The sequence below is a fragment of the Mustelus asterias genome, chromosome 15 (genome assembly GCF_964213995.1).
Source record: "Mustelus asterias chromosome 15, sMusAst1.hap1.1, whole genome shotgun sequence".
Taxonomy (NCBI): domain Eukaryota; kingdom Metazoa; phylum Chordata; class Chondrichthyes; order Carcharhiniformes; family Triakidae; genus Mustelus; species Mustelus asterias.
In genome coordinates this window covers 57,556,877-57,573,402 of record NC_135815.1, presented here as the reverse complement: position 1 = coordinate 57,573,402, position 16,526 = coordinate 57,556,877, and the positions used below count along the sequence as shown (strand labels likewise).

The following is a 16,526-nucleotide window of genomic DNA, read 5'->3' as shown; positions in this document are numbered from 1 at the left end:
AGCAGGTTCACGAGGAGGTCGGCATCCCGACCCGCCCCTCTCCGCACCAGGTGCCCGTAGATCAGGAGCGTGGGACTGAAGTGCAAACAAAACATCAGTAAGAGGTGTTTGAGGAAACCAAAAAGGGTGTGCAGTCTAAAACACAGAACGTAGACATGGTCCACGGACTCCACGAGGCCACAAAAAGGGCAGTCTCGGGAGCCCGTGTACCGGAAAAACCTACGGTTGCACGGCACTGCTGCGTGCAGCACCCTCCACCCCAGGTCCCCGAGATAATTGGGGGAGATCCCTCCGTAGAGAGACCTCCACTGGGGACCTCCACCGCCCGGCGGCAACAAGGCCCGCCAGAGACAGGACTAATCAGATAGTTCATACTGTAGCAAGCCAACCTCATTAGCATGGCTGAAGTCATCACAGGTTTAAGCACCTTTTGTCAGGCCCAAATTTGTCCCTGACATAATTGGCATTGTAAAAGGAGAATTCTGAGGAGTGGTGCTAAAGCAGTTTACAGGGAAAAGATTTGTCGAGTTTGCATGAGTTAGCATCCTATATGGTTTGTGGAAAAGTTCTTCTTTAATATCTCCACACCTGGAGAAGGGTTGAGGGATACATAGATCATAGACAAATAGAAACTGGAAATAATAACAACAGGTGCTGCTTTGATCTCTTTCAGGATGATTGAAGCATGGGATGTTTCATGATAATCGTCCTTGCCAGTCTGGTGACCGTCACCCAATCATCAGAGGAATTGAGCAGACATGGGTGCACCCACGATACCCTGGATACCTATAGTTCACCCCACCGAATGTGGGCGAATACGAGGAAGGAACCCTGTGGTGGACCCTGATAAGACAATAATATATGGATGTAACAGTGAATTGTATTTAGAAAGGTTAATGGGAGCGCGAATTATTGTGCCATCTGCGGGTTCATTTTCTATCACATATTGCTGTATTGTTCATCTTCTGCACATTAATGTACCTGGTAGTATTTACAATTAAGTTTGTTAGGTGGAAAAACGAACTGATTCAGTGGCTGAATGTCGAAATAATGTTGAACAAACAAAAGCATTGGTGATTGCTGAAGAATGTATGCTGAACTCAATTTGTATATTGATAATGTATTGCAGATGTATGATCACTGTTTTTTATTCTGAACCACATAAGTATTAGATGCAATAATAGCTTTGTCTGAGATCCCAATACCTGCTTGTGGGAGAGAACCTGGTCAAAGGTTTGTGATCTAATTTGCTCCCGTTCAGAGGATCAAGCGGAGGTACTGTGGCCAGGAGGCCAACAGCCAAAACAGCCAGGCCTGATGGGAAATAGGACAGGCCAAAGCAAACTGACACAGGTCAAGGCAAGCCGGGCAAACTCTGACATGTCCAGTGAGCTATGGCCTGAGGCTCCTGCCTCTGACCAAATAAGGACAATGTTATGAATGCTTATCAGACACACTGGTGCTGCATTTCCATATATGGAGGGGGCTATGTGTGCTCCATGCACCTGGGATTGCACACTCACAAGTACTCCTGACTTCTTCCATATTTGAACTCTGTAATCACGTTGGTGGCCAAGAGAACTTTCTGGGAAGGCACCAAAAGGAGGATAAGAAGGGAATCCCTGAAAAAATAATGCTCAGCGCTTCTTTTTCCAACTATGTATAGTTTGACTCAGCACTGTTAAGGGTACGCGATGCAAAATCTATTGGTCTTTCTTCTTCAAAAGGTAGTATGTGTGACACCACCGCTCCAACTCCATATAGCGATACATTATAGGCAGGTTGTCGTAGTAACTTTGGGTTGAAATGCATCAACACTTCTGACATTTTCAGTGCTTCTTTGACTGCATCGTAAGCTTTTTCACAATCTGGTGTCCATTGCCATGCTTGTTTAGTGCATAACAAGTTGTGTAGTGGTTTAAGTACGGTTGCTGGGTTTGAGATAAACTTCCCATAATAGTTTAACCACCCTTGGAACGATCTCAGTTGTGTTATCTTTGTTGGTTATAGAGTTTCCATCTTCTTAGGTGTTTTGTATAACCCTTTGCTCTCACTGACATGGCCTAGATATTGGATAGAAATCTGGAAGAAATTGCATTCATCTTTCCTGACATGAAGAAGGGATATGGTCCAAGTGCAGGTCAGTGGGACTAGGCATAAAATGGTTCGGCACAGACAAGAAGGGCCAAAAGGCCTGTTTCTGAGCTGTAATTTTCTATGGTTCTAAGATCATGCATCTGAAGACGGTGTAAGGTTGTTTCAAGATTACTTAAATGCTTTTGTTCATTTGAGCTCATAATTAAAATGTCATCAAGGTAACATTTTACCCCATGTAGACCATTTAAGATTGACTGTTTCAATGAAGCAGGTGTTAATGTAATTGTTCGGAATGGAAAAGGCCTTTACGAGTGATGATGGTAAGCAGGTGTTGAGATTCACTTTGGAGGTAGCCTGGTGACAAATCCATTTTACTGAATCTTTGTCCTCCTGCTAGACCAGCGAACAAGTTCTCAATCAATGGTAGTGGATATTGATCTGCGCAACTGGATTGATTGTTGTTTTGAAATCTCTGCAAATGCATACAGTGCCATCCTGTTTCATTACAGGCACTATTGGAGTTGCCTAGTTACAAATAGTGATGGGTTCTAAGACTCCTGTGACTACAATTCTCTTCAATTCCAATTCTACTTTGAACATATAGCATGAGGTACTGATCTGATCTTGAGACTCTTAGGTTGGCTGTTTGTTTTAATCTAGAATGACACTTGAACTCCTTTCATTGATCCCAGTGTATTCTTCAAATACATTACTGGATTTTTCTAAGATGCCTTGTAAGTTTGTCTTAGAATCCACTAATCTGTTCACAGCATTCCAATTCAACTTTATCTTCTCTATCCAAGAATGACCAAAGAGAGCTGGAAAGTTTCCTTGGATAACATGGAGTGGCAGCTCCATGGTTTTCCCACCTAACTCTACTCTAACGGTGATATATCCACTGAGAGGCAGTATTTCATCTGTATCGACCATCAAGATAATATCTGCTGGCTTTAAGGATAGGCGCTTCAGGTGTTGTTTGCAGGTCGTCTCAGAAATTAGGGAGACAGCAACCCCCATATTGGCCTCCATTCTGATTGATTTCCCATTCAATTTTGGAATTACCCAAAATTGGTGTGATTTGCCTTGAATCAATAATGTCTTAAACTTTAATTCTTCATCAGCCTTGTGTGTTAGTCTTCATTTATCTTGTTCTTTTCTTCTATATGGTCAATTATTTTGGTAAAATGTGTTTCTTTTTCTTTGATATATCAAGGTTGGTTTAAGAGGCACTCTTTTCTGTAAAAGTTGTTTTCTACCAGCAAATCCTGGCTATGTGACCAATCTTGTCACTATTTTTGCATTGGCTGTTCTTGCTCCAGCCTGTGAATGACCCATTTTTGAACAGCAATAAGATGTCTGTTGCTGAGTAGACTTCCTCTGGGTAGCGCCCATGTTATGGATCCTCATGCCTGCTCCTGGCTGAGAAACTTCTTTTGTAGCAAGCTCCATTTAAAAGCAATCTTGAAGGTTGTTTATAACCTTAAGTTCCATTCTGTTAATAATTTTCTCTGTATAGCTCATTTCTAAGGCCACAAATGAGTCTGTCTCAGATGGTATCATCCAAAGAGTCACCAAATTCACCAAGCTCCATGAGGTGCTTCAGGGTCCTGACGAACTGTGCTATGTTTTTTCCATCTAATTGATTCTCTTATGGCAATAAAAACATTCTGCTTTGACCAATGGTCTTGGAGTATACTGATAGTAAAACACATCAGGAAGTAACCAAAATTTTAGACTAACAGGTTTCTTGAGTTAAAGCAAACTCCTTCGTGAATTAAAAGTTTTACTGCCAATAGTGCTTAGGAAAACAGGGACTACAATATCCTTGAGTATTTTATTGGCTTGGATATAATAGTGAAATCTTTCTCTTTAAGACTTCCGGTTCTCAGATTCTTCCTTGAATGGCCCAATGGTGCCAACATTTCCTGACATTTTGCACTAGCACTGTAAACTGCACAACAGTGCCCTTGGTGGAAAATCGTCCAGATTCATTGGCAGTGTGAGTCAACAGTAATAGCTATTTTTCTCCAAAGACTTACTGTTGTGCAAAAAATCTTTTCTCTCCCAATCTACTTCTGTGCGTATTCTAATAGTACACATGGTGAACTCGCAGCCTGAACTCCTTGGGCTGCTGGTTTAATTAACTAGGGACCTTCTTTTCTGCCCTTTACAGGTCCGATTTCAGGATTACATTGCCTAACCTGTCATTGATTTTGTCTGATGTCAGGACTTCCCATTGTCTCCAATGATAAGTGCTACTTTGATTTTTCTTGTCTGCTTTTTTAGTTGAAGAATTAAAACCAGCTCCTTGTCGCCAGTTTTCTTTTGATCCTGTTACATTTGTAGCACTTGTTGCAGGAAAATAAAACAGAAAGTAGTAGCACATGGGTTTTTGATTTAACAGAAGAACCGGTTTATTAGATAGCTGTTTACTCCACAGTGGCTGACACTAGACAGAAAAAAGCTCACAAAGTAGCCGATGATGTCATGGACTGACCATGTGACCAAGCCCTTAAAGGAACTATGCAACACACAATAACTCTAATATGTAACAAATAATACATCACTACCAGCTTCACAACCTCACACTTCATCCACCATCCAACTGGACATCAAAATTCATGCAACCCAAACTACTGTAACCTTCACTGGCACTAGTCACACCTCTGACATGTTGCACAGCTTTTCAACTGTTGTTTGGTAATACAGAACATGAATGTTGCTGAAAAGAAAGACACTGCTGAAACTTTTATTCTTGCATCCATCAGGACTAATGCAAGAATGCCAAATTTCAAACAATCACAACAATTTATATCACATGGTTCAAGGATGCTGATTGGTTGGCAAGTCAACTCTGATTGGCCGAGCTTTTCACAAATCCACAGCCACACCTGTCAATACACTCATTCACAATAATTACTTTTTCCCTCTCAGAACAAGAAAGCAGATTACAGGTTCCAATAGGACCTGCCTAGCGGGGGGGGGGGGGGGGGGGGGAACTATGACTGCATAAGATCACTGCACTTGAGGAGAAAGTGCCAGTGGTAATCAGGAGAGGAGTGGCAGACATCATGGTCAGACAGATCAAGGACATCTCACCTCGAAGGATGTGATCACTCCAGCTTCCTTAGCAATCCATAACAATTCCTGTTTCCTAATCCCACAAACCGATCTTCAATCACAAGCACCATACAGATTCACCACACATATTCTCTGATGGTGACCACATGATATCCATCCCTATGAAGTGCTTTGAAAGGCTAGTCATGGCACGAACCAATTCCAGCCTCCCGGACTACCTGGATCCACTACAACTTGCCTACCGCCACAACAGATCCACAGCAGATGCCATCTCCCTGGCCCTGCACTCAACCCTGAAACACCTAGATAACAAGGACACCTATGTCAGACTCCTATTTATTGACTATAGCTCAGCCTTCAACACTATTATTCCCACGAAACTCACCTCCAAACTCCGTGGCCTGGGCCTCAGCACCTCTCTCTGCGACTGGATCCTGAACTTCCTACTCACAGACCACAATCAGTAAGGATAGTCAACAACACCTCCTCCACGATCATCCACAACACCGGTGCCCCACAAGGCTGTGTTCTCAGCCTCCTACTATACTCCTTATACACCTATGTCTGTGTGGCCAAATTCTCCTCCAATTCGATTTTCAAGTTTGCTGACGACACCACCATAGGGGGTCGGACCTCAAACAATGATGAGACAGAGTACAGGAATGAGATAGAGAATCTAGTGAACTGGTGTGGCAACAATAATCTCTCCCTCAATGTCAACAAATCGAAGGAGATTGTCATCAACTTCAGGAAGCGTAAAGGAGAACGTGCCCCTGTCTACGTTAATGGGGATGAAATAGAAAGGGCCGAGAGCTTCAAGTTTTTAGGTACCCAGATCACCAACAACCTGTCCTGGTCCCCCCATGCCGACACTATAGTTAAGTAAGCCCGCGAAGGCCTCTACTTTCTCAGAAGACTAAGGAAACTTGGCATGTCAGCTACGACTCTCACCAACATTAACAGATGCATCATAGAAAGCATTCTTTCTGGTTGTATCACAGCTTGGTATGGCTCCTGCTCAGCCCAAGACCGCAAGGAACTACAAAAGGTTGTGAACGTAGCCCAATCCATCACGCAAACTAGCCTCCCATCCATTGACTCTGTCTACATTTCCCGCTGCCTCGGCAAAGCAGCCAGCATAATTAAGGATCCCACGTACCACGGACATTCTCTCTTCCACCTCCTTCCATTGGGAAAAAGATACAAAAGTCTGAGGTCACGTACCAACCGACTCAAGAACAGCTTCTTCCCTGCTGCTGTCAGACTTTTGAATGGACTTACCTTGCATTAAGTTGATCTTTCTCTACACCTAGCTATGACTGTAACATTACATTCTGCACTCTCTCATTTCCTTCTCTATGAACAGTATGTTTTGTCTGTATAGCGCAAGAAACAATACTTTTCTCTGTATGTTAAGACATGTGACAATAATAAATCAAATCAAATGCACTGTACTCTTGCCCCTCAAGCTTTATTATTACAGACTCCCAGGAGCATAGTCCACCTTGCTCCCCTTTACAACTCCTTCCCACCCCTGTCCATTACAGGCTCCCAGGAGCAAGATCTAGCATGCTCTGCCATATCACCCCTCACCCTCCCACAGCTGAACTCAAAAAGGAGACAGAGTCTATTCACTCCCCCAGAAGAAGTGAAAAACAGCAAAAAAGATGGTACCATGTCAATTGCTACCACTGTTGTAGGGACGAGCTCAGAAACTGGCATCACAAGTAACTTACAGACAAGGGCAAAGCATGATTCATCACAGTCACATGCACCAGGCACGAGTGGGCATCAGCCAGACCAAATGGAAGGTTATACTATGAGTTCCATCTTCCCAGGGTGGGCAAGGCCACATGTTGTTCTACTACTGAGAAGACAAATGTGACGCTTGCAACTGTCAGAGAAGGCTATTGGAAACATTTTATTTATAATTTCATGGGATGTGGGTGTTGCTGACAAGGCCAGCATTTATTTCCACCCCACTCCCCCTTCTCCCCCACCACCCCGCTAATTTCCCTTGAACTGAGTGGTTTGCTAAGCCATTTCACAAGGTGTTTAAGAGTCAACCACATTGCTGTGGGGCTGGAGTCACACATAGGGCAGACCAAGTAAGAATGGCAGATTGCCTTCCATAAAGCACAATAGTGTACCAGATGACATGTTACAACAATCAATAACTGTGATCATCAGCACTTCCTTCTGGAATGTGTCTTTGTGAAGTAGGTCTTGAAAGAGATGCAATGATTTTTGTTGACATTTGAGCTGAGCTGTTCCATAACATAGGACTCTATGCTCTATGGGCTGTCCCTAAGGATACACACTGAGATAAATATTAGCTGTTGCTGGAGCACCATCAACTTGGTTAAAGATGCCCTTTGGCCTGCCTGAAACTTGCTAGTCTTCTGGTGCGAAGGGCTGTTGACAACCAAGTATTGCAGACTAGCAACGTCTAGGACCAAATGCTGAGGGCTGCAATAAAGCTCGAGGTAAGCACCACATGGGTCCAGGACGGAAAGATTACTATCTAAGGCTCTCCTGCCATAGTATACTGAGTGGCTGGAAACCATTTAAAATCCCTCGGGCTGTATGTTTGGCATGAAATGAATACACACTCAAATCCTTTCATATCTGTATCAACGAAATCTAGAGTTAGATTGGGAGATGCGCATCAGGAACCTGCAGAAGTCCTGATGCCCACTCACACACGTGCTGAAATTGCTCAGTAAGTTACTCTCCAAGTCTCCTCCCTAAGCTCAATGTCAGAGACTGGGCAGGTTTTACGCACATACCTATCCTGGAAATGTTTCACTGTTTAATACTTGGTCTAACTCAGAGATTAGCCAGCGTAACAGCAACTACCCTTCCACAACCTGTCTCTCACACCACTACCTCCTAACCCTCCCCGAATACACTCTGTCACATCATCACCCCTTTCCTACCTGATCCATTTGCTCACTCTCACTCACCCACACGCTTACCCCACCCATTCACTCAACCACACATACAGCAACCATTTACCCACCCACCCAACCACTTACTCCACCCATTCACTTGTTCACTCAGGTCACCCACCTTTCATCCAACCACTCACACCCACCCACTCACTCACTCCACCCAATACGGTTGGGTTGCTGAAACTTTCACAAGTGCTAGTGATGCTTGGAAGATCTGGGTCATTTTAACTATAATCTGTGATTGTAATGAGGCATTCAGAATGCCATATATTGTAAAGATACTGATTAGTATTGCATTCATCTGAGGTCAACTTTGAACTGTTATGTAATGTACTTCTATAAATTTTATAAATGAAATATAATGGGGGGAATTGTGCCTAGATTATATTTTTAGGAATAAAATAACTTTCTGCTGCTGTTTATTTCAAACAAATACACGATCTTTACGCCACTCGATGTATTTGAATGGGATGCAGAACAAACAGATGGCGCTGAGACGAAGCGAACGGAGAAACGAGACGTCTCGGACATCAACCTTTCCATTTCCACGTTTAATGGTACATATGCGCTCGCCTGAATTTGCTGTGACATTGGCCATTCATAACAGCCGGTAGTCTCCCCGTTATTTCGATCGCAATTTTGGGCCACTTGAATCCATAAATATATACGCAGGCACAAATTACGTAAATCTTAGTCAACCACTTGAGGGCAATCCTCCCTCTGTTCCATGAAGTGTCGGTATAATAGCAAAATAAAACAAGATTTGGCCGCAAGCCTTGTCTGCTGGTGTCCCTACCGTTCAAATCCAGCCTTCTCAAAGCGATCCAGATGCAGATGTGACTTGTTTTGTAACTTGCAGCAGCCATCACCCTCACTAGCAAGCTGAGCCTGTCAGTACACAGTGTATGTGGCGGTGTGCTACACTCTCCAATGAGAAGCCGCATCCCGGGTCACCACAGTCATGGAAACTGTTACAATTCCTAAACCTCATCTGGCGCTGAGCGAAGGTGGTCGTCGAGTGAAGAAGAAAATGCTCGGTAAATATTAGAATAATCCAATGGAAAGATCTCAATACAAACAGAACATGAAATAATAATTGACAATGAAACTATTTAAGATGGGGCTGAACTAATGTCCATGAAACATGTTGTTCTGGGTGGTATTTAATCAGTTTTTTTGTTGACAGTATTTGTAGCATGATTTAAAATCCAGCCAATGAGGTGGGACGTTAGATATATTATCAATTCTAACACTGGACCAGATTTCACCCTGTCCTTAAAGTGGGAGGCCGAGGCTGCTTTGCAGATCTGCACACGTTGCATTGGTCAACATCGCCGTGATGGAATATATAACAGAACCTGCTGCAAGCACCGCCAAATCCTGCAAATATGTGCATTACCTGCTTGCGAATCCAAGTTGACCTCACGGAAGGAATCCCAAAACAAGTAAATGATATCCTTAAAGTGGGAGGAAGGGCGGTGACGCCTCAGCAGGAACAAGCAAGGGAAAGAGGGAGCACCTGAATGAGTTCAAAGGCAAAGAAGATAGTTGCGAAAAGCAAAACCCTAAATTGAGATGGGATGGGACATTTGAGGGAACTATATGATAAAAACTAATATGGTTTTCACGATCCATCTGAGGGTAGGAAAAAATAAGAGACAGATTTAAGTTTAAAAGGACCCCATGAGAAATTGCTTTTGAAAAAAAGGCAAAGTGTAATAAAGGGCACAAGGGAGAATTTTAACCAAAGAGTTTGTTAGACTTCATCTTGTTGGCATGTTTGTAATTAATAAGGCTTAAGCTATTAAATTATCAAAATAAGCTTAGTGATGGAAAGTCTTAGTGTTATTATCAGAATGTTATAAAGATAGATTTTAAGTTGGCTTCTCTTTAAATGCCAAAATACTGTAATGTAGTGTTAAGAAAGAACATATGCAGTTATAGTTAGAACACGTTTCACACAATTACGCTCCAATGAGTCTAGCATTAACAGTAAATGGAAGCTAAGACGGTAGGTAATACTGATTAGCTGGAAGAATGATCTGGAAGATGGGTCTTTAGAAAAAGGGTATAAGTTAACGTTAAATAGTTTTAGGGAAGCCAGGAACACTGTTCCCATTGGCCCAAAAAATATTTGGTTAAAAATTGTCAGATGTGCTGACACAAGTGCACAGACTTGGGCTGGATGTTGCAAAAGTTGCCTGCAAAAAGCATATAGAATTAGGGAAGTATCACTGGGTTTTAGCACTTGCCAGGGGATTGCATTTGTTTCAGGACACTTGCTAGGGGCATTTTCCTGGAGACAAAGTTATGGGTGAAGAATACAGCATTTGCTAGAAAGTTAGCAATTGCATGACATTGCCAGTGGATGGGTCATTGTCATAGGTTGGAGGTTGCCATAAGAACACACGTCTGTATGAGAATTCGGTAATAGGACTAAAGGAGAAAGTGAATACTCTTTGTTAGAAAACTGTCTTCACCAGAGAGAGAGAGAGAGAAGGATTCAATAAAGTTCAAGTCTTAAAGCTGCAAAGGATTCATCTATGTTAGGGTTAAGTTGACTAAGTTAAAATCTTAACAGACATCATGAGTCAAGAGATCAGGTTCAAGGAACAAACACAAGTTGAACTCGAGTATTGTGCATCACCTCAGCCAGTGGAATGTTAAGTATTAATCTTTGTTGCCAATAGACCTTGTTAGTTTGCATTCTAAATTAGTGATTATCCTTTTCTTATTCATTCGTGGGGCATGGGTGTCACTGGCTGGCCAGCATTTATTGCCCATCCCCAATTGCCCTTGAACTGAGTGGCTTGCTAGGCCATTTCAGAGGGTAGTTAAGATGGCCTAGCAAGCCACTCAGTTCAAGGGCAACTAGGGATAGACAATAAATGCTGGCCAGCCAGCGACACCCTTGTCCCACAAATGAATAAAAAAGAAAAATAAGGTTTTTTTTTAAATCAAAAAATGTTTTACCTTCCAACTTAGTATAGAATCCAAATCCCTACTGATGCGTTGTGATAAGCAAGATTTAAAAATGAAGTATAATTAAAGAAAAATATTGCAGATGCTGTAAATCTGAAATAAAAACATAAAATCACTCAGCAGTATCTGTGGAGAAAGAAACAGAGTACCTGGAAAAGCAGGTCAGGAACCTGAGTGGGTCAACAGGATGGCTCACCACCATCTTCTCAAGGAAAATTGACTTTGCCAGCAATGCTCACATCCCATGGAAGAAATAAAACAACCCGACTGCTGCTGAGCCAGGTCTTACTGTGGTGGTTTAACACAGCCATGATATTAGTATCCTCCTTCTGAGTTTTTCAACCAATCATAAAGGGTGGGCAGATTGATGCACTGAATCTGACAATGGAGACTGAGCATTTAAATGCACCCCTTCTGGGCTCAAAATGGCTAAAGGAAATCTTGGCCACAAAGCATTCACAAAGGATTCAATGGAAGGAAAAAAATTGAGAAGTTGCACAGGATCTTGGCTGCAGAGAACTGTGTCTATCCCCCTAACTATACTGTCCCCTTCTACAACTACATTCCTTTTTGCTTCCCCCATCTCCCATTTGAATGGTCCCCTGCACCACACAGTGGTGAGTTTGCTCATCCTCCCTGCTTTCCCCGCTTACTTATACACAAGCTACAAGTATATTAAACCTTTTCAAAAATTGCAAGGACTGAAGCTCCTCCATTGCTACCTTTGGGATCTTCACATCTGGCTCTCTTATAGTCCCACCTTCCTTTCCCTGAGCAAAGACCAAATATGGAGTACTTCGCTTAGGGGGTCTGACTGTCTCCTGGAATAGTGTCCAGGTAACATTCCCCCTCCCTGATGTATCGCAGTGTTTGAAGTTCGGGCTCCAGCTCAACAACTGAGCCGAAGCTCCTCAAGCTGCGAACATTTTTTGTCATGATATGGAGTTGCCGGTGTTGGACTGGGGTAGGCACAGTAAGTGCCTGACTCACCTGATGAAGGGGCAACGCTCCGAAAGCTCGTGCTACCAAATAAACCTGTTGGATTTTAATCTGGTGTTGTGAGACTACTTACTGGACATTTTTTGCAGATGGGGTTGCCATGGATCACACACAGGGACTATCCACCAGTCCACTGCATCAATCAACTTCCCTACCATCTTTATTGTGTTTTGTTTAACTAATTAAATTTTAAGTTTAGAAATATCATCATGGCTATTCATTGAACATTTTTGCTTCATGTTGAGTTGTTGTTCCCAGTTTCAATCACTTGGTGGTGCTAAGCAGATACTTTAAATTCTTCCAAAATGTACCTTGAAATGACGAATGCACATTCAAGAATATCATATATTTGGAAAGATAAATGAAATAAAAATCTTTTCCACACAGAGAATTGTTAGCATCTGGAGTAGACTGCCCAAGATTGTGATGGGGACAGATTCGATTGTGGCTTTCAAAGAGGAAAGCATCAGAAGAGTAAAGAGTCAGAGGGCCACAGGGAAGTGGCGAAGGAGTGGGACTTGCTAAATTGCTTTTGCAGAGAACCAGCACAGACACAGTCCTTCTGTGCTGTGGCCATTCTATGATCCTAATTCATCCATCTGAAAAAAGGTAGTCTTCTATCGCAACTGGTTCTTGATTTTAGACTTTGGGGCTTCATTACATGATCTGTTGATTATTCTTTGATGAGTCTCCTCAAATCAGTCCTACATTTTCAATTTGCCCCTTTGAACTTGTGCACCCTTGATCTTCTGTCATGGATTAGTTCAAAGTTGTTTGTTGTTTCTGCACTGTCCACTAACATATACTGCAAAATGAATCATGTTTTGCTATGATGTTGATTTCTGACCATGGATGATGTTATTAATTTTTCTCTTGCTGGTCACAGTATACAGAAAGATAAAATTAGTTGCAATTATTGAAATTGGTTCAGTCTGGCTGAGAGTATGCCAGCACAACAAGGGTGCAGGGACAGACAGGTCAGGTAGCATCTGTGGAAGAAGGAATCAAAACTACAATTTCAAGTTTTATATTTTGATCAAGGGCGGATGTTGGACTTGCTAGGTAACAATCATGAAAATTAATGAGCTATCGATTTATGGGCCAGAATTTTACCGTCTCACCCGCCCTGGAATCGGGGCAGGCGAGGCTCACAGAACAAAATTCTCCGTTGGCCTCAGGCGGAATTTTACAAGCCTCGCCCGAGCATAAAATCCCAAGGTCATCATAAAATCCCGGCCATGGGCTCAGAATCAGGGGCAGAATGTTCCCAAAACATTTCTAACTTATAACAGCGAGAAAACAGGGGTGTTCCACACTGGTCTCTTGGGCGTGCTCTACACCGCAATCTTTCAATACTTAGTGCAATGAAAGAGCCTCCATGCGATTCACACCATCATGGAGACTCCAGGCACAGACTCACCCATATTGGCTGCAGCTGTGTGCCATTAACAAGGGGGAGCTGCATTTAAACACAAATGATGCACTCACAGTCAGTCACATCAAGAAGATGGCACCCCGTTGAGCACTACGATTTATGGAGGGAGAGTTAGGGTGGCTGCTGGACGCTGTGGAGGAGAGGATGGCCATCTTCTCCCCCCCCAAGACAGTCAACAACCCAGGGGTTGGGCCAGCAACGCGGCCTGGGAAGTGGTGGCAGCAGCAGTGAGTGCCCACCCACTGGCACAGCAGATCGGCAGCGAGTGCTGCAAGAAAGTGAATGGGTAAGTGTCCATCCCACCCTGGCATCAGTCCTGTAAGTCATGCCGGGAATGTCCACAATGATCCACTCCCAGACACCCCGTGGCCTCCCAGCACCGGACCCCTGGCATCTGCCTCCAACCCCTCTGGGACACCCCAGTCACACCCCCTGCCTTCCAAGATACGACCCCAACAGACGCCACCCGATTGCCACCACCACTAACACCCTGCGCTCTTCCAGCCATCAGGCTTTCAATCCCCCATTCTGGGCCCGCAGGAGATGATGGCCCATAATAGACAAGAATAGGAGAATAGCGGAGGTGAGGTCCCTGAGGTGTATCTCCTCACTCCGTTCAATAGCATGCAGTAGAGTGTGGGGGGAGTCCAAATATAGAGCTGTGACTGACAACCAGGTCAGCATGTGCCACAGAAGTGAGAAGCCACAAAACCTTCATCCATATGGCTATCTCAAAGAAGTTGCAATCTGCCCAAATACTTGTCCCTCCCTTGCACTTATGCATGACTCACACACCGAGGTACGGACGCAGTTGGGCCTCCAGAACAGGCAGAGCCAGGTGACACAGAAGCCTCTGGAACTCACTCCAGCTATTCTGCCATAACATGGAGTGTCCAGGGCTCACGTGCACCTGAGGGAGGAGTAAGCACTGGATCCCATGCCAGGGCCTTCCACCCAGGTGACTCCGACTGTCCCCAACCCTTCCAAATCCCCCTTCCTGACACTGGTGCATCTCACAGGCAGCCGGCTGAACAGAGTGGCATGGCTACATCCCTGACACCCGCAAGTCCCTCCCAGTGGGGGCCATGTAGGCCCACAGTGACAGACAGCCTGGCACGGCATCCTCATCACCCACTGGACCTTAGCACCAGTTCCCCCAGCACCACCCCCCCCCCACCCCCGGAGCACTGGAGTGGTGCTCCCAACTCTCACTCAGACGTGAACCCGGATGCCAGAGTGCTTTCAGAGAACAGGTAGGAATCAGACTAGTTTTGCACCAGGGCAGCATCACTGTGTGCTGTATAGCGAGTCGTCATCACCCTCCATCACCCACCTTTCCTTACTAACACGGTCAACCCAGGCGTAATGTCAACCCTGGTGTGACATCAATGGGACCCATGGCATGGACAAGGCATGGGGGGGGGGGGGGGGGGGGGGGCTGGGTGAAGGAATCTCATGGGTGGTGGATGGGTAGGGGTTGGAGTTCGTGGATTCCAAGTCTCCTATTGGGAGAACCCTGTAGTGATGAGAGCCTCACTCACTGTCCTGCCTTGCTGGACCTTGCCGCTGCGTGTCCTCCATCCTCTGGCTCCTCCTTGGCCTCATTTGGCAACATTTGGATATATATGTGGAGACAGGAAAAGTACTCCTGCTCCCCTTCAATCTACAATAATTTATGTAAAAGATATTTCCCATAATAGGCTTGGTCCTCAGTTATCAAAACCATCAGACTTAAATTTAATAGATTTTTGGTATCTAAGTGTCTGATTCAAATTGATTGGCTAAATTCAAAAGCCTGTTGTCTTGGTAAAAACTGCTGCTTGGCCTTTCAATGCAAATATTTCAGTTTGGGCTCTCTATGCACTTGTATTTTAATTCTCTCAGCAAAGAAAAAGCATCACCTTTTAATAGGATCACGCAATGTTTTACTTTACCCAACTTTGCAACATTTTCCCAGATGGATCTGGATGCTTAGCCATTCAATATACGCAAGGCTAGATTTTTGGACTGGAAGAGTATTGAAGGATATGCAGATGGTGTGAAAAATTCAAGTTGATGGTGGTACTGAATGGCAGAAGAGGCTTATAGGGCCAAATGGACTACAGTATTCCAGCTACTATCACAATTTTTTTTAAGGCAGAGGTAGATAGATTCTTGTTGGGCACGGGAATCAATGTTAAAGCTAAATTGCCCTTTAGTGTTTAAAGATGATAGGTTAGGGGGATTCGTGGGGACAAATATGTAGCGTTATGGAGTTAGGCCGTGGGCGGAATGCTCTGTCAGAGAGTCAAACACACTCGATGGGCTAAACAGCCTCCTTCTGCACAATAGGGATGCTACTATCTTATTGAATGGCAGAGTAGGCTTGAGGGGCCGAGAAAAGATCAAAGAAAATTACAGCACAGGAACAGGCCCTTCGGCTCTCCAAGCCGGCATTGATTTAACTAACACCCCCTATCCTTCTGGGGACCCTATCCCTCCATTCCCATCCTATTCATGTATTTGTCAAGATGCCCCTAACAAGCCACTACCGTATCCGCTTCCACTACCTCCCCCGGCAGCGAGTTCCAGGCACCCACCACCCTCTGTAAAAAATCTGCCTCGTACATCTCCTTTAAACCGTGCCTCTCGCACCTTAAACCTGTGCCCCCGAGTAACTGACTCTTCCACCCTGGGAATGGCCTACTTCTGCTCCTATTTTGTATGCTCGCGTTTAAAAGTTATTCTTTCACCTTCTCTGTGTTCCAGCTCCCACAGCAATGATCATTGCTGGCCTTGCTGAATGGTCTCCTTGGTAACCAATTCACTTTCCCAATCTGTGTTACACAGAAAGCTGTCCGGGCTGTTAGGAACAACGCAGCCGCCTGGGGGATGGTTTTCACAGTAACTCCGCTATTTTCCGGTCAGTTTGGGGTTGTCGCCGTGTTCGCAGTTGAGAGGAACTTTCATTTTCTGGTATTTGTCTTCTGATTAAAAAT

The 16,526-nt window shown here is 44.2% G+C and overlaps 2 protein-coding genes across 2 annotated transcripts in view; one reads left to right on the top strand and one right to left on the bottom strand.

Annotated features, from left to right (window-relative positions):
• LOC144504728 (uncharacterized) overlaps positions 1-8,998 on the bottom strand; it is an 83,993-nt gene extending 74,995 nt beyond the window's left edge. Inside the window, exon 1 of the mRNA XM_078230473.1 lies at positions 8,929-8,998. Within this exon, the coding sequence (XP_078086599.1) occupies positions 8,929-8,998 (70 nt within the window). The remainder of the gene's footprint in view (positions 1-8,928) is intronic.
• Positions 8,999-9,093: 95 nt separating this feature from the next.
• Positions 9,094-16,526, top strand: part of LOC144504727 (vesicle transport protein SFT2A-like) — a 69,978-nt gene continuing 62,545 nt past the window's right edge. The window contains exons 1-3 of the mRNA XM_078230472.1: positions 9,094-9,169; positions 13,000-13,055; positions 13,664-13,834. Coding sequence (XP_078086598.1) covers positions 9,094-9,169; positions 13,000-13,055; positions 13,664-13,834 — 303 coding nt within the window. The remainder of the gene's footprint in view (positions 9,170-12,999; positions 13,056-13,663; positions 13,835-16,526) is intronic.